The 17747-nt window shown below is 38.8% G+C and overlaps 3 protein-coding genes across 3 annotated transcripts in view; 1 reads left to right on the top strand and 2 right to left on the bottom strand.

Annotated features, from left to right (window-relative positions):
- The window catches only part of LOC139934062 (dolichol-phosphate mannosyltransferase subunit 3-like), a 535719-nt gene that overhangs the window by 322462 nt on the left and 195510 nt on the right, over positions 1-17747 (bottom strand). The gene's annotated exons all lie outside the window — the stretch shown is intronic.
- On the bottom strand, positions 323-6844 carry LOC139950933 (cytochrome P450 2U1-like). The gene is made up of 6 exons (XM_071949773.1): positions 6417-6844; positions 5597-6000; positions 5039-5263; positions 3811-4000; positions 2345-2482; positions 323-1917 (listed from the first exon to the last, which is right to left on the bottom strand). The coding sequence occupies exons 1-6, from the start codon at positions 6763-6765 to the stop codon at positions 1736-1738; spliced, it is 1488 nt and encodes a 495-aa protein (XP_071805874.1). The 5' UTR covers positions 6766-6844; the 3' UTR covers positions 323-1735.
- Positions 12193-17325, top strand: LOC139950877 (cytochrome P450 2U1-like). Its single transcript, XM_071949720.1, has 6 exons — positions 12193-12837; positions 13272-13678; positions 14265-14504; positions 14668-14857; positions 15107-15244; positions 17123-17325. The coding sequence occupies exons 1-6, from the start codon at positions 12486-12488 to the stop codon at positions 17320-17322; spliced, it is 1527 nt and encodes a 508-aa protein (XP_071805821.1). The 5' UTR covers positions 12193-12485; the 3' UTR covers positions 17323-17325.

Below are 17747 nucleotides of genomic sequence, written 5' to 3'. Positions count from 1 at the left end.
TTTTCGAGAAAGAAGAAATTTTCCACGAATTTGATTTCGAGACCTCAGATTTAGAATTTGAGATCTCGAACTCAAGCATCTGAAAGCACACAACTTCGTGTGACCATGGTGCGACAAGGGTGTTTTTTTTTTTCATTATTATCTCGCAACATCGGCGACCGATTGAGCTCAAATTTTCACATGTTTGTTATTGTATGCATATGTTGAGATACACCAACTGTGAAGACTAGTCTTTGACAATTACCAATAGTGTCCAATGTCTTCAAAGGCCTTACAATAAGACCATCTGATGGCGAACGGGAAAAGTACAATTTCCATGCCTCTTTATTTATTTATTTCCTCGCAGCTATGATGGCTTGTGTTGCGAACGTTTGGTTTTGGTTCAGATGTTTTCTTACACAAAATGTAATTAAGATACCATACCAGCAACTACATTACGGTCGTAAACATTAGGTTTCCTACTATACGCGACATGCCTTAGATAACGTTAGACGTTGTACACTGATTGTTCACAAATGTTAATTAAATCTGGTCACCTTTTTTGAAATCACCTGTTTTAAATACGAACGCAAATTTGATGGATCGCAGTGGTGTGTCGGACACAATCGGTCACAAACACTGGACTGTTATAAACAATGGTCATACATAATCTTTTGTCAGAAACAATGGGTCGCATAATACTAGACAGTCAGAAAAAAAAGGGTCTGACATAGCAGTGTGTCGAACACACAGAGGTGGATCATAATGACTTGTAAAATAACATGATGGGTCAGACACAACGGTTTGTCACACAGACTTGGTAGTACAATATGATTTTTGGACACAATGGGTTGCAATGCTATTGAATGGCGGAATTAAAAATTTCAAACTTCTTTTCGGCGGCCACAATGGTCCATATCAAACATAATCATGTGCCATCTTTCTATTCGACTAAATTCAATTCATTGTTTGAATCACCCTCAATGGGCAGTTACATCAGTTGGCCAGCTCCAAAGAAAACATTAACTAACAATTATGGCAAGAAATATACAATTATTGACAAAACGAGTAGCAGATATGTAACATCGGTTGAATTATATACAAGTGAATACATATAAAAGTGACTATCAACAAAAACATTAATCTAACGTACTTTATAATGAACCACAAAACAAATTATATATATACAGTGTAAACAGATAAACAGAGCCTAACCAGACCTCCAAATAGCTCACATCCAGCACACGAAAACAATTGAAAACAATTGTGCAAAACGTCAACCATTCAGACGTCTTTGTCTCTGTCGTGCCTATTTCACTCCATTGCAGAAGGAAAGTCTCTTAACCAATTCTCCATTTTACTCTATTCTTCACTGTCTTTTGCCAAGCAATGCCCCGATATATACTGATGGTTCATCTCTCCATCTTCTTTTTTGTCTTCCTCTTTTTCTAGTCCGGTTTCTTGGAGTCCAGTTGGTTGTTTTGCATGCCCACCTGTTGTCATGCAGGTGACCTGCCGTCGATTTCACCAAACTCTTCCTATTTTAGGACTTAGGACGCATTGAACTCATCCTAAGTTAGGATGGGTTACTCGTCCTAACTCGAGATAAGATTGATCCTAGCGTTTCGTGAAATCGGCTCATCTCCCCTGCTTTGATTCAATCGTCTTAATAATACCCAGCCATCTAAATTAGCTTTAAAATGCAATCTGACTTTTTAAAGAACGGTTAACTAGGTGAAAGCTGTGCGTCCTAAGCTCAGGGTCGCATATTGGCACAGAGTTCGAAGGGACCGGGGGTCAACACGAGTCCGCCTTCTCCCTCTAGTGATGGGATCGATTTACCCTCTGGGAACGAGAAAGTGAACCGCTGAAGCATGTTGACAAAGAAGATGAACATATTAGTTTTGGCGAATTTCTCTGCCATGCAGACACGGCGACCTGTCACGAAGAGAGCAGGAGGAAGAAGGGAGGTGTTAGACACCAAAGCAAAATCTATGTACCAGTTTTATTTTGGCTTTTGAGGAGTTTTATTCCATTCGTGTTTGGCTAAAACAAAATGTATTTTTTTCCCTTCCTCTTGTTGTTACGGTGTTTTGTTGTGGGTGCTGTTTTAGCAATAATATGGATTTGCTTTTGTTATAAAAGCACAATATTTCATAAAACTATTCCTCGAAACTATGTTCGTGAACCAACAAAGTCCCCTTCTTTTGATAAACATAATTTGACTACACAAAATTACTATGTTCGATTCCTTTTATACATAATATTCTGTTTTCTTGATATTCGTATTAAAATTAATTGTGTATTGTTCATGATGGAGAAATAAAATGGGTATTGTAATTCCACTCAAAGAGCCAAATCTTACCAGTACTGAAGTTGAGGAGAGTGTCATGTTGAACGAAACTCGTGCCATCAGCAGAGAGGAAACGGTCTGGGTTGAATCTCTCTGGCTCTGTCCACGTAGCAGGGTCATGATGTACCGCCCAGATATTCAGCACAACGGCTAAAACACAAACAGAAAATCATAACAAATCTTCATGCACGCACTTCGTCAAAAAACTCAATTAGTTCCCATTCCCATGTAGTAATATTGTTTTTTACTAATAAATGTGTTGTACTGAGGGTCTCCATGGACAGCAGTTCCGGGCGCTGGTCGGACCTTACCCTCATTTAAGATGAAATCAATTAATAAATAAAATAAAATTAAAATAATAGAATCCCTGTAATTTTTTAGAACATTTGAGTGACTTGCATTGGTGAGGGCTGGTTATACACCAAGTTTGACGGCACATGTTAGTTGTTTCATTGGTGTCTCCGAAACGCAATGCCCCGGGGTATTCAAAGTCTTTTTTTAAGGGACTAATTAATATTTTCACACTTTTGTACCATGTATACATCTTACACAAAATAGTGCAGACTCGGAGACCTACCAATATCTAACCCTCTGATAAGTGGAGCCATAATTCTTTGTAGCAGGCCTTCAGACGTCTTGCAGACAACCAGTTATATCGGTTGTGAGCTTTCCGACACACCTACCCCTGCAGCCAAACGTCTTTGCTGGGAGCCAGTAACTAGTCAAACCCTCCCTCGTTTTATGGCAGCTAGTGGGAAACCCGCGCTACGCGCGGATCCCGCTTGTGTGATGCGCTCTTTCGATTTCACAAAGCACTAAGATTGATCTTAACTTAGTATCAATCTTAATTGCTAAGCAAAGAGTGACTTCACAATAACAAATTCCCTGTCCTTGTTTGTTCTCCTGGTCGTTTATTTGTTTCCCGTTCAGTTTATAAAGAGATTCCTTACTCATTCACATAGGCCTAGAGGTTTATTAAATTGAAATTCAAAATTCGACTGGCTTTACCACGGAAGCATATCGCCGCCACATGAATAAAACAAAATCTCTTTTATCCTGTCAAACGTACTCAATAAGTCTAAACTTATCGTATATGGTCACGATAATTCCAAACTTATCATGTACGTATACGATAATTTAAAACTTCCAAGTACGTATACGATAATTTCAAACGTATCATGTATGTACACGATAAATCCAAACCTGTCATGTACGTATACGATAATTCAAAACTTATCATGTACGTACACGATCAATCCAAACTTATCATCCACGTACATGATAATTAAAAACTTAGCATGTATGTACACGATAATTCCAAACTTTTCACGATAAATTAAAACTTAACAAACTTATCGCGTTCGACACAATAAGAGAACGATTTTTTGGGGTGGATGCAGTACGCTCCGTACTTTATGGAGTTCCATTCGCAATACGTATGAACTTCTCACTAATTTCACTAGGTGCCCTTAACGTACTTGTGTGTTTTGGAATGGTGTAATCACCCAGCTTGGTCTGCTCCCTCGTATAGTGAGGCAGTGCCGTGGGAGCTACAGGACGCATGCGCTGTACCTCCAACATGACGGCATTGGTGTACGGCATGTTAGGACTGTCAGACATCGATGGCTGCCGACTCCTTGCTATGACGTCATCAATCTCTGCTTGAACCTGTATGATATAAATTAAATGCTTTGCACGTAAATTTCCATTGTGAATAAATTATAAAAACATCTTTCGAATGGGACGTTAAGCCACACTGATCCTGTGTAACGCAGGTAAAATAAACCCAGTGCATTTTATCGGAAAAGGGAATTCGCCCCGTTGTAATCCTGGTTTGTCAGCATATTGCGCCACAGTCTTTTCTCTATGCAGAAACCAAAACTGTTTCGGCTTCGTTTTACGAGGTTGAAAGACCTTGAAAAACCTTGCTTCGACCCCACAGTATTAAGTACTGTAAATGCCCAGTACCGTGCCAATACATCTATGCAGTTCGTCGTTCAAAGTACCTGCTTTATTGAATTCAGAGCGAGCCGGTGCTTGCGTAAATAGCCTTAGACAAGGCTATGTAAAACGTTACATGGTCCTATGTAAAAGGAGTAGGGGTCGATTTCACAAAGAGTTAGGTTAGGACTAGTCCTAGGAGATGTGCAAATTGCATGGATAGTCCCAAGTTAGAACGAGTAACTGGTCCTAACTCGATATAAGACTAGTCCTAACTCTTTGTGAAATCACTATTGTGTTTTTGACAATATAATAGTAATTTCTTGTTTAATATCCGTTGATTAACTTCTATTTGAAGTATTGTTTAACATATTTGATGTTGGCATGAGAAAAATATTCAGTTCAACTGCGAGACATGTTTTAATAAAAATAAAAAGAAATTGAAAATAATTAAAACATTATTAAACACAAACACACACGCACGTCTGCACACTTTTACAACCTAATAAACAAAATAGTGCCGCACCACGAGGCCAAGAAGGTGACAGCTTGACGTCACCGTAACAGATAAAATTACATAAACGAATAAAAACCAAGATGCTCCCGAATATTATTTAAAACTAACTTTATGGAAAAAAGGCTAACAACAGGCGGATATCGTCTCTGTATTTTTTTTTTTTTTTTTATCAGCTTCATCATAAATCTTCACTTGCCCATTATTTCGTAAAAGTTGTTACTCTTCATACTGACGTTATTTTTACAAACCTTCCGTTGTGTATCAGGATGTCGAGCCATGTACATAAGAAACCAAAGCAATGCAGTTGATGTCGTATCTGTGCCAGCGACGAAGAGATCAAACAGCATCCCTTTTAGAGACTCGTCATCGAAAACATCGTCGATTTTCCCGCTTCGCTTCCTTCGTTCGACCTCTGCGAAATGTAGGTCAATCATGTCCCGGATGTTGTTCTCATCATAAGTCTCACGACGTGCCTGAAATAGTTTCGATTAAAGGTGAAATGCCCTTTTAATAAAGAGATAGAATTAGCTCATGCAATTGTGTTGGTTTTACTTTTTCTTCCCTGTAGACATTTTTTCCAGGCGTGTTTGTTCACGACCTAAAAGTCAAATCACACACTTTCAATGAATATTTGTGTGAATCATTAAATTCTTCTTTTAACATCTTGTCAACTATTCCGATTTCATCAAACGCTTGTCACACATGAAAACGCCTAATGCAATGGCAACTTTTCCTTTGGCAACTGACACAATCAACTACTAAAGAACAGTATATGGATCTGTTGATAAGAAGTTTAAAATACACACCTTGATTCTTTTAGAGAAGAATTCGTTAATGCTTCTGTTGTTCTCACGCAGATTGGAGTAAAATGGGGTGTGGAATAACAAAGGAAAAGCATTGAGCAATGACGTTGGACCATAGCTCAACTGGACTCTGACCATTTCTAGCAGTTGGGCAAATTCGGGATCTTTATAGCTGAACCGGTGGCCAAGGCATATTTTACAAATGATATTCGACACAGCATTTTCAACGAGGTGGGCTGGATCGAATGGTTTTCCCCTTTGCTCTGCAAAGCCTTCGAGGAGGTTCATTAATTCCACGTTGATGGAAGACTCCATCCTTTGTTTGCCCATACCGAAACTTCTCAGAGCACCAACACCGAACCGGCGATGTTCCTTCCAAATATCGCCGTTTTCGTCTGATACACTGCCTGTTTATATAAGACAATTGAAACATGGCTCAAAGAGCAATGCAGATACAGACAATCCATGTCAATTAGAGACAGAATTAAATGAACAGAAATACAAAACAAAACTGGAGTACGAGACATCATAAGGACAAGAAAACAGGAGCTAAATGGAAATGGGCTGGACACGCGCTGCCCGAAGAAAAGACAATAACTGGACAAAAAGACGAATGGAATGGCAACCAAGGACAGGGAAAAGGAAAATAGGTAGGCAGAGAAGAAGATGGAGATATGACATCAGGAGTATGCAAGAACATCTTGCAAGAATAATAAACAAATTGCGTTTACATGAAGAAGGCTACATCTTCTTACACGTTGGGCTCCTGATCTGTTTTAAAACTGCAGTATCAAAATTTACAAAACTGCAATTGACTGCTTACCTTTAATACCAAAAAGTTTTGCAAGTTTGGTAGGGTTTCTGTCTGAGAAGACATCAGGTTGTCCATGCAAGGCTTTCTTGATGCTGTGTAAATCATTTAGAACCACGTAAAGCTTCCCGATAAGTCGAACGCTAAACACACACCCATGTCGATTGGCCCATTTTGTGAATACAGCACTTGCTGGTTCTTTACTAAGGGCTAGTACATTGCTGACACCAAGCCAGCCTGGTGGTCCTGGTGGAAGATGTCTTGGCAGACGAAGATAGAATAATCCTAGGAGAAAACTAACCAGGAAGATAATGAAAGACTTTAAACCGACTGATTCAAATAGATCAACGAGACTCGCCATCTTTCTTAAATATTAATTATTAATTCTCAGTCATCAACAAAAAGTCGTTTAATAATGCTTCGAAAGAAAAAAATGGAAATATAGCCTAATGAAACCAGCTATAAACCAAAATCAGTCATCCTTGGCAATATTATGGAATAAACCTTATGCACCCAACATTTAAAGTGGAAATAAATGACACGTTGTATTTGTGCAAGGCCATAAGGTTGCGTGCCATAGCCTCACGCACACATTGCCATGCCAATGTGCGTAACCATTTGACCACGAAAATTGCTGTGAACACAAAAAAAAAAAAAAAAAAACTCAAATGAGAAACTTGAAATGTTATTGACGAAACTGCTATTTATTTTGTGCAATGCCATAAGGTTGCGTGCCATAGCCTCATGTAATCATTTGTACACGAAGTACAATGCCATGCCAATGTGCGTAATCATTTGTACACGCAGTCAATGCCATGCCAATGTGCGTAATCATTTGTACACAAATACCATGCCGTGTCCCTGTTCACACCCGATTGCTTGTGTTCCGTATGTAGTTGCATTTTGTACACATGTAATATCCTCATGCACATTCTAACTGTGCACAAGCAATGGCAAGCTCCGTCGTGAAAGGTATTGGTCCTATGATGATGATCCTAAAGCAATGATTTCATGATGACGTCATCACCGGTCACGTGACATCATCTGAAAGGTGTTTTATGTTAACTGTTTGAAAATCATAGAGAGGTTTCGCGTGACGTCACAATCGTCAGTTTTTGACACCCGGCGCCATGTTGAGTACTATTATCAGCTGGGCTGTATTTAACGAAACGCATAAACGGTGCAAAAAAACCAAACCAAAGCAGTTTATGTGCTCAGTTAAATCACAGTCAAATGTAAATCGTAAGCCAGGAGACCGTGAATATTTTTGTCGCCAACCATCGATTATTTTGCACCAAGCAGGGCCTAGCAAAGGCTGTAAAACAATCTGAACCTGTTAAACAGCCGCGGAGGACGACAAGGCATGGCTTAAATTAAAATGATAAAACATCGGAATGGGTTTTGGAGATCTCGACGACAAAGAAGAAGTTGCCTAAACACAGGACAAACAGATCGTCCACGTGTCAACAGATATTTAAAAAAAAATCAATTTGAGGGAAACATTTGTAATTAAACAATTTTCTTAGACAACCGAGCCCTCTGGTTTCTGACATTTTTAAATATAAATGAAAGAAGGGGAATTAGCAATATCTTAAAGCATGGAGGTAGGATTAGTAGAAACAAAACTTAGCACTCAGCTGCCCCGATGTAATTTAATTGCTTGTTTTTGTTACGGATATGTAGACACACAGGTGCAAGAGCAGCCAAGATAACATTGACTTATATTTTTTTAGAGTCTTTTGAGATGACACTTAAGTTTGAACTTCCATTCCAGTCCCAAATAATTATTGTTTTTGTTCAAGACACTGGACTATTGGAATTTGTCAAAGACCAATCCTTACTTGGTGTATCTCAACATAATTTTATGCAGAAAATAACAAACCTGTGAAAAGTTGCGCTCAATATTGGTCGTCGAAGTTGCGAGATAGCAATAAAGAAACAAAACACACGATGCTTGATTTCGAGACTTCAAATTCTAAATCTGAGTTCAAATTACCTCTCGAAAATTACGTTACTTCAGAGGGAGCCGTTTCTCACAATGTTTTATACTATCAACAGCTCCCCATTACTCGTTACCAAGTAAGGTTTTATGCTAACAATTATTTTGAGTAATTACCAATTATAGTGTCCACTGCCCTTATCGTTGTTCTCTCTCTAATTTAACTCTCTTAAATTTAATTTTGACTTGCTTAAGACATCTTTGCTTTCTTCATATTTTCTTTTAGTTTTTAAATGTGTACCATGTACAAAATGAATATTTTTGTTGTATTGTGAACAAACCATCTAAAAATATATGCCAATGCATTTTGTCAACGTGAATCGCCCCCTTCAGATAGTTGGATCTAAAATATACCAGAGTGCCGATGAAGGCCAGCCAAATACCGTAACCATTGCCGAAATTTTGCTAAATGTAGCGTAAAACTGCAAAGTTTGTTTACTTTCACGAGCAAATTTTCCTCGATGTGCACCTTTACCTCCGTCACCCATCCAATTTGATTGTTTAGTGCATCAATGGACTGAAATCACTCAGAGTAACGGTATTTAATAATATCTGGCCACGACACTGATGAGAAAAGTTCAATGTTTGGAGACCAGTCGGCAGGTTTGAATTCATATGGATCTTTGTTGTTTTAACAATAATTGTTGTTTTAACGAATTAAAATTCGTTAGTATTTTCTCACAGTATCGACCGGCGTTGACTTGCATTATCCGGAGTAAATATTATGTGCTTGATGTAATTCATTGTCTTATCAAATAAAATACTGAAAGAAAACCTTCACCAAATATTTTTTCTATCGGAGAAAAACCAACTTCCTCGGTTCAAACGTGCGTCTGCTGTTGCGAGCAGACGACGCGTTACCAACAGAAATAGTACTCAACATGGCCGACGTCGCGCACAACTTTTCGTGGGGTCACGCAACCTCTCTATATCAAATTAGCCACAAGAAACCGCAGGTTTTTGTTTGTGGGATTGGGTAGGGATAAATTAGGTCTTCATTTTTTTTTTTTTTTTGCGTGACCTCACATGACCTCTACTTCCAGTCGAAACCGGAAGTGCCCTCTAATTCAAATGTGCAAAAGTTATGAAGTTGGTTTAACGATGATAGTGTCTAGCAAGGGTGGGCAGTTCAAAACAAATATCGATGACATAACTAAACGCAACAGCGCCCACTAGCGGCAGGTTGAAAACTCCTTAAAACGGACTTTTTGAAGATGTGTGTGGTGAAGTTTAGTGTAATCACTTCAAATTTTACACACACGTTTACTGTCAGGCAGGCATCATTTGTGTGAAGTTTCAGATCAATGACGTTGTCGGGGGTCACGTGACGCGGCCTTAAAGGTGCACTTTTTGAAGTCGTACAAACTCCCGAAGTAATAATGTGACTTTGTTGAAACTTGGTAGGTTGTATACATTGGCAAGTTCTTGTGAATTATGTGATGACGTTATAATGACGTCATCACATGATTTCTTATGATTGTTTTCATTTGTTGCACCTTTAACTCATTAATTGCTACCTGTACATGGTATAATCTAAATTATTTTTTTAAGTAGCCAGGATTGGTCATAACTGCTTTGTTTATTAAAATGTCAATTTCAGATGAGAAATTTGAAAATGTTATTAACGAAACAGCTCTGCAATTGTGCACAAATGCAATCAGGTCTAGTTTTTTTGCATTTGTGAGGCCTTTGAATTACCTTGTTCGGGTACCTGTTTGGGCACTACTACTTATATACTGCTTCTTAACACCCCTTACCAATATTCTGCCTTTTCATTGGTTTAGAGCGCGTCACATGATCTGTCTTAGTTTTGCTAGACGACGGCTGTGTGATAGTGCATCGGTTTGCCGTGCGCTAGTCCGAAAGACTAGCACACGGCGTGCAGTACCCAGACGTCCGTTGCGTGTACGAGGATGATAAATTATTAGTCTGTAACCATTTCGGATAACATGACACTACATGCAGAGCACAGTAAAAGTGTTCGCAATCTGTATTCGCGTCGTCCGTGGATTGTAGCATTCAGGTCTGTAAAGTCTGTACAGTATTTAGAAATGTTTGGGGTGTTATAAAACAAATATTGGCTGCTTTTACTCGTGCAATGGTTTAAACTATGACTCCCGAGGTGATCCCTGGAGCGTTCTATTTTCCCGAGGCGAAGCATAGGGGAGTCATAGTTTTAACCATACCACTCGAAGCAGTCAATATTTGTATAATACAAACTTGCTCGAGTTTGCATGGGTTAGGATTAGGCATTGTCGTATAAAGGGGTTACGACAATCACTCTTTACGGTCAATGTGAAGCAGAAATTAAAATAATGTTTTTTAGAAAAAAATATTTCCATGTACATCAAAGGTTGACAACTTAATAAAAAGCATGGAATATGTGAAAGTAAAACCATTTTTTTAAGAGTGTAAAACGGAAAAATGAGAAAAAAAAGTCACCTGGAAATAGATTTTGTTTTCTTTCAAACATAAGAGTATATGCTTACGAACAATAAAACATTTTTTTTAATAATTGTTTGTCACGATTTATATGCTTAAAAAATATATAAAGTTGTTTGGGGGCTGACTCCGCCTACCCCTTTTGTGACGTCAATCGAGGCAGACTTTGCCTGCAATGCGTATAGTAAACACACGTGCAAAGTACATGTACATCCAAGTCGTGAGTTGGTACATTTCAAACAGCGCCCTCTCGGGTCGGGGTCTACTCTTAAATTTGTAATTAACATAAGAACTGATTTTTTAAAACCTTAGGTAACTGTTTATTCACATTCCACTCATCAAAACACATATATTAGTGACAAAAGCTTTATTTTGAAAAAATACCACTTCCAGGTGACTTTAAGTTACGAAATGTGAATCATCGATGAAACCCAAAAATATTTGTTGGCAACAAATTTGCAAGTATGCAAAAACAAAAATAAAAGTTGGGTTTATGCTTGATCATCGAAGTTGCAATAAAATAATGCAAGAAAACATTGTGTGTGCTTTCAGATGCATAGGGCCTAGTAATAATAAGATTTTGTTTGTATTATTTTAGTGAAAAATTGCGTCTTAGTGCAAAAACTATGTTACTTCAGAAGGAGACGTTTCTCGCAATGTTTATACTATCAACAGGTCTCCACTGCTCATTCAAGTAAGTTTTTATGCTGACAACTATTTTTTAGTAATTACCAATAGTGCCCAGTGCCTTTAAAGGCAGTGGACACTATTGGTAATTTCTCAAAATAATTATTAGCATACCACATTTCTTGGTGACGATTAATGGGGAGAGGTTGATAGTATAAAACATTGTGAGAAACGGCTCCGTCTGAAGTGCCATATTTTTCGAGATATAAGTAATTTTCCACGAATTTGATTTCGAGACCTCAGATTTAGAACTTGCGGTCTCGAAATCAACCATCTAAACGCTCACAACTTCGTGTGACAATGGTGTTTTTTTCTTTCATTAGTATCTCGCAAGTTCGATGACCGATTGAACTCAAATTTTCACAGGTTTGTTATCTTATGCATATGATGAGATACACCAACTGTGAAGGCTAGTCTTCGACAATTACCAATAGTGTCCACTGTCTTTAAAAGCTTCGTATGGAAACAAGCCCCATGTATAGAAATCGGATAGGCATATACAGCTCCAATTGACAGACATGCAAATGTCATTTGTAACCAGCAACAACGGATAGCGACACAATGATTGATCTTGACCTTTCAACTCCCCTATCCTTTGTATCGCAATGCAACGTGCACAAACACACATCACAGCTGACACTATGAACGGAAATATCGTAGGACATTTTGCTGGTGTGTTTTTATACATAGAGAGAGTTTAGGCTGAATTCCATATAATATCGAAATATAGTTATAACATTGCATCAAAATGTGACAAGTATAGGCCTATGGTTGTTTCGAGGAGTTGGTCTTGTTTTCGAGGGTTTGGTATGATCAGCAAGGCAGTCGAACCACATGGTGAACACAAAGAACATGATGTCTCTAGACAAGCAAAATATTCAACCGACAATGAACTCGCTGTCACTAGTATTTGACTTCAACTATTTCCATCTCAAGTCTGCTCCGTGCTAACCATGCTCAACTCAATCATAACGTTGTTTGAAGCTGTCAGGTTGCAGTCGGTATTTGTGTTTTTGTTTGTGTTCCTGCTGGGATTGTACTGGACTCGCCTGCCTAAGAATCTGCCACCAGGACCGACTGGTTGGCCAGTTATCGGCAGCGCACTGGCCCTTCGACGTGGACTTTCTCATCATGTTTTCACTCATTGGTCCAAACAGTACGGGGAAGTGTTCAGCGTTCGACTTGGCGGCAAACTCGTAGTAGTTTTAAATGATTTACGCTGCATCAAGGAAGCTTTGCACAAGCAGGCTGATGTCTTCTCTGATAGACACAATTCGAACGTTAACAAACTGAATGGAATTAAGGGTAAGTTTTCTAAACAGCAGCACATCAGCAGCAAATATTCCAAAGATTTCAAAGTGAATTGTGATCATGTCAAAGTTAAAGGAACACATGACACAGGTGAACATAACTCAACTGTGACTGTTTCCAAACGTCAACAAAATAAATTGTTAAATTGTTCAGATTTGTGACACAAGCCTAGCAAAAAAAAAAGTGTATAAGCGTTGGTTGGAAGCACGGTGTAATAATTTAAAGACCCTGTCTGGGGCAGGCCCCTCTTAAAAACTAGCACAACCTCCCTAACTTCTTTATAAACTTTCAGCAATAAAACTGTAGCATCTCAATGTGAATTATTTTATTTTCTTTATTATGTTGTAAATACATTCACTCCAATTGTTGGATGGTCATCTGATCCACCAGCCAAAATAAATAATACAAATATTCGGTTCCATTTGCAGGTGCATTTTCCGAAGAAAGTGGTGACATTTGGAAGGCGCGTCGTCGGTTTGGTCTCGGGGCTCTGAGAAGTTTTGGTATGGGCAAGAAAAGCATCGAGCATTCCATCAACGAGGAATCACGGTACCTCCTTGACGTCTTCGCAGACCAAGATGGACAACCATTTGACCCTACGCACCAAGTCGAAATCACCGTCTCAAATGTCATTTGTAAAATGTGCGTTGGAAGAAGGTTCAACTTTTCGGATCCAGATATTGCGGAGATACTTGAGTTGATCAGGCAGCAGTTAAGCTACGGCACTCCAACATCATTAATTAATTACGTCCCTGGTGTCATTCACACTCCATTTTACTCTCATGTAAAAACAATCAGCAGACGTCTCAAGGAACATTTCTCATGTATAGTACGGGTGAGTAAAATACATTTGGAATTAAAGCTACAATTTGAAACAAGTTTTCTTTCAATGGTGGCTTAAATGTTGTAGACAATGGCTTCCGTCAGTCAAGTAATGGGTGTTAACATAAAAACAGACAAGCTATAAGGTCTAGACAAAGTTTCCCCTTGGTTTTCTACCGGTCATTCCTACCATGCCATACAAATATTGTTTACACAAATGTAAAGGGAACTAATACATTTAAAGCTGTCATGAAAATACGTACACTTAAAGACATTCGTATACATTCTATTTCATTAAGAGGTGTACCTGAATATAATACAATTTGTCTTCAAATTCTCTACATTTTTAGGAACATAGCCAGTCTTTAGCTTAAAGTGGATTGTTATTAACTTCACTAACGCGGAGTGAGTTCTTAATTGATCTCAACGAGTCGACAACTTGCTCTATAAGGTCGTTGTTGAACGCTGCCAGAGCAGCCTGCCACTATAAGAAATGGCGCAAACAAAATCTTATATTATCAGTTTGACCTTTTTCGCTCTGGTACGAAATCGAAAGGGACAGAAACACCAACAAGAACTACGTTTTTTTTTTTATCCAGGAACATCGCGATTCTTACGATAAAAATGACATCCGGGACATTATTGACCTGCAGTTCGCAGAGGTCGAGAAACGTGAAACAAGTGGTAGAGTCGATGATCGATTCGAGAAAGACTCATTTGACGACGTAGCCATGCGAGGGAGTGTTTTGGATTTGTTTATTGGTGGAACAGAAACAACATCAACAACCTTGCTGTGGTTGATGATGCTTATGGCGCTCCATCCGAATATACAGAGAAAGGTAACAATGAATAATTTCATCAGTACTAAATTTATTGTAGTTCCGTTTGTTGTGAAAATGTACAAAATATCCATAAGAGTATTTACTTTAAGCATAAAACGGATAACTTTACCCATCTTTCAACCACTTCAACCTAAAACCTATTGCAAAAATCATTCTGCAGGTTCAGTCCGAGATTGATGACGTCATAGAAGGGAGTCGCCAGCCATCAATGGCCGACAGTCCGAACATGCCGTACACGAACGCCGCCATCTTGGAAACTTTGCGCATTCGACCGGCTGTTCCCTTAGCAGTTCCCCACCAAACAAAAGAAGAAACAATGCTGAACGGATACACTGTACCAAGAAATACATGTAAGAAATAGCTACCAAAGCTGCGTCCAGCAAAAGGACTGTAGTAGGCCTATAAGCTTACTTCTAAGGTATACTAGTTTGGGATACAAAATGTTTCCACTGCAGCTGATGACACTCGTCGACTGGTGGTTTTAACACGCATTTTTTTGTGATGTTACAAAACAAAATTCAGATCGTGTTTTCTTTTTCCCCAAATAGGCTGATATTGGTTTGATACTAAGCGTTTATGGTTGATATGTTTACCCGCAGGTGTGTTGGTTAACATCTGGGCGGTACATCATGATCCTGCTACGTGGACAAAGCCAAAGAAATACAACCCAGCCCGGTTCCTCTCTGCTGATGGCAAGAGTGTCGTACAAAATGAATCGTACATCCCATTTGGAACAGGTAGGTTTTGCAAGCGCTACTAGAGGAATATGGGCGTGGTCTAGTGTTCCCCCTTCCCCACCTTACATATACACACACTTACGAACATGCTTACGAACATGCTTCATACGCCTGCAACCATGTGGACCTCTAATTGTTATCCTATGTTTATATTTTTTGCAACAGCTTTATACACGTTTTCAAAGTGTGGACCTTTTACGAACCGTGGACCATATTGTCCCCTTTTGTTATAATGGTCCCCGGTTTTAATATGTATACCTACTCACAAAACGCCAACATAATAGCAACACTGACCACGGCAACCGCCAGACCCAAATATCACCACGCCCATTTAAAAAAAAAAAAAACAAACAAACAAATAAACAATAAAGAAAGGAACACAACATTTTTTTAAGTGTTTAACTTTAATCGGTTAATTGGTTTTATTTATATATGTTTGTTTAAGTATTAAAAAGACATTTCCAGAAAGTTATGTTAAGGAGAACGGACGATAAAGTGTAGGTTCGTGAATAGAATGTACGAGCCGAAGGGGAGTACATTGTATTCACGAATCTACACTTTAGAGTCTATTCTCTAACTTAAACTATTTCCCCCATTGGCCATGTTACAGTTTCAATTGGATTTCTTAAAGGAACACGTTGCCTTGGATCGGACGAGTTGGTCTATAAAAAGCGTTTGAAACCGTTTGTTATGAAACGTATATGGTTAGAAAGAATATAATGATCCACACAAGTATCTCTCAAAATTGCACGGTTTTCTTTTTACGTCGCGAACTATCACGGTCGGCCATTTATGGGGGTCAAAATTTTGACCCCCATAAATGGCCGACCGTGTTATTGGACGAGGTAAAAAGAAAACCACGCAATTTCGAGGCATATTTGTGTAGATCATTGTATTCTACTTTTACATCATCTTTCTAACCATATGCATTTTATAATAAACGGTCAAAAACGCTTTTCAAAGACCAACTCGACCGATCCAAGGCAACGTGTTCCTTTAATAACAATAGTTAGTCCATCTAATTTTATACACGTTGTAAAACGATGGTTGGTGACATTTATTTTCTTTTATTTTTTTACAAAATAGGCATACTGTAGTGCTTGCAACGTTATAGAGTAGGTCATTTTTCTCGGCTAACAATACATTTTGTTACAGTGATTTTTCTAAACGTTCTACAATATTTTTGAAAACTAAACGATAACATATTTTAGGCTATGTATTGTTTCACTCCATGCTTTCTTTCAGTTTGGACTATTTACTTAGGTGTGTAATGAATCTACACTCAACTGAAGATTATGTTACGAATCTACACTTAAGTGCAGTGTAGATTCGTAATCTACAGTAGCCTTGCTCAAGGCAGTCGAATTATTCACTCCGAAAAAAGACCGCCGCTGTATAAAAACCCACCCGTATTCACTGTGCGTAAAACCCACCCGTATTCACTGTGCGTAACATCGCACGACACGATGCCCCCGTACACTATTCGCATGCGGAGGCCGTCAGTACGAGTGCGATGACTTGTGTGAACAGTATTCGTGCGATGTGACAATGTGTATACGGGGGGGGGGGGGTCATTCGGTGTGATCGCACACACCATGCACAGGGTATACGGCGGGTGGGTTTACAGCTGCGTCTTTTCGGAGCGAATAATGCGACTGCCTTGAGCAAGGCTAAATCTACAGTTAAGTGTAGGTTCGTAAAAACAATCCACACTTTTAACAATAGTATGACGTCACAGAAATAGTTTAATCCTCTGATAAGATTCAGCATAAAGTATTCAAGTTCAATATGCAGAGTGGAATTATAATTTCGTCATAGATATATCATGGGTGGATGTCACCCTTGTAATAACAGTTTTAATTTCCGCCTTGCTCTCAGGTCGACGTCGCTGTATGGGGGAAAGTCTCGCCAGAACAGAACTCTTCCTTATTTTTGTCAACCTGCTCCAGCAGTTCAGCCTCGAGTTCCCGGCAGAGAAACCCTTGCCCTCCATGGAAGGACTGCCAGGCATCATATTAAAGCCCGGTCCATACGAAATATGCGTCACCAGACGCACCAGTAAAGCTCATACGAGATGACTCTTTAAGCCTCTGATTCTTTGCTTTAAAATAAATAGCGGAAAATCATACGGAACTTTGTGAAAATAGTTTAATTAGTCAGATTAGAGGGATGTTCTTCGGTACGCCATTGCCATGAAGGATCAAGTGAACAGGCTTTATTGTATAGGAATGATTTATACCCTTTTTCTTTTTTTTCTTTTTTTTCTTTTTAAAGATATATAAATGATATTATATATAGCAATGAATATGACCCCCAGTTCATTGTACTTTGTAAAAAAAAACATATACAACCTCAAGTCATTGCTTCGCTACACATGGCTGGCCTCCGAAACAAAAAAAACTTGAAGTTTGTAAAGAAAGTATGTAAATAACGACGATCAGCATCACTGAGGGTGCACTTCGAAACCGTAACAACGTGAATTTGCAATAATGATACAGTCTGC

This window comes from Asterias amurensis, chromosome 2, assembly GCF_032118995.1.
Source record: "Asterias amurensis chromosome 2, ASM3211899v1".
NCBI lineage: Eukaryota > Metazoa > Echinodermata > Asteroidea > Forcipulatida > Asteriidae > Asterias > Asterias amurensis.
This window is presented reverse-complemented; position numbering and strand designations above follow the sequence as displayed.

What these genes read in the sequence shown, in the direction of transcription:
- LOC139950933 (XM_071949773.1), bottom strand. Translation starts at nt 6,765, where the DNA reads ATGGCGAGTCTCGTTGATCTATTTGAATCAGTCGGTTTAAAGTCTTTC. An exon ending in AAAACTTTTTGGTATTAAAG is followed by an intron (nt 6,001 to 6,416) that starts GTAAGCAGTCAA and finishes TTATATAAACAG; the next exon opens with GCAGTGTATCAGACGAAAAC. An exon ending in CACCATTCCAAAACACACAA is followed by an intron (nt 2,483 to 3,810) that starts GTACGTTAAGGG and finishes TTTGTGTTTTAG; the next exon opens with CCGTTGTGCTGAATATCTGG.
- LOC139950877 (XM_071949720.1), top strand. Translation starts at nt 12,486, where the DNA reads ATGCTCAACTCAATCATAACGTTGTTTGAAGCTGTCAGGTTGCAGTCG. An exon ending in CAAACTGAATGGAATTAAGG is followed by an intron (nt 12,838 to 13,271) that starts GTAAGTTTTCTA and finishes TTCCATTTGCAG; the next exon opens with GTGCATTTTCCGAAGAAAGT. An exon ending in ATCCGAATATACAGAGAAAG is followed by an intron (nt 14,505 to 14,667) that starts GTAACAATGAAT and finishes ATCATTCTGCAG; the next exon opens with GTTCAGTCCGAGATTGATGA.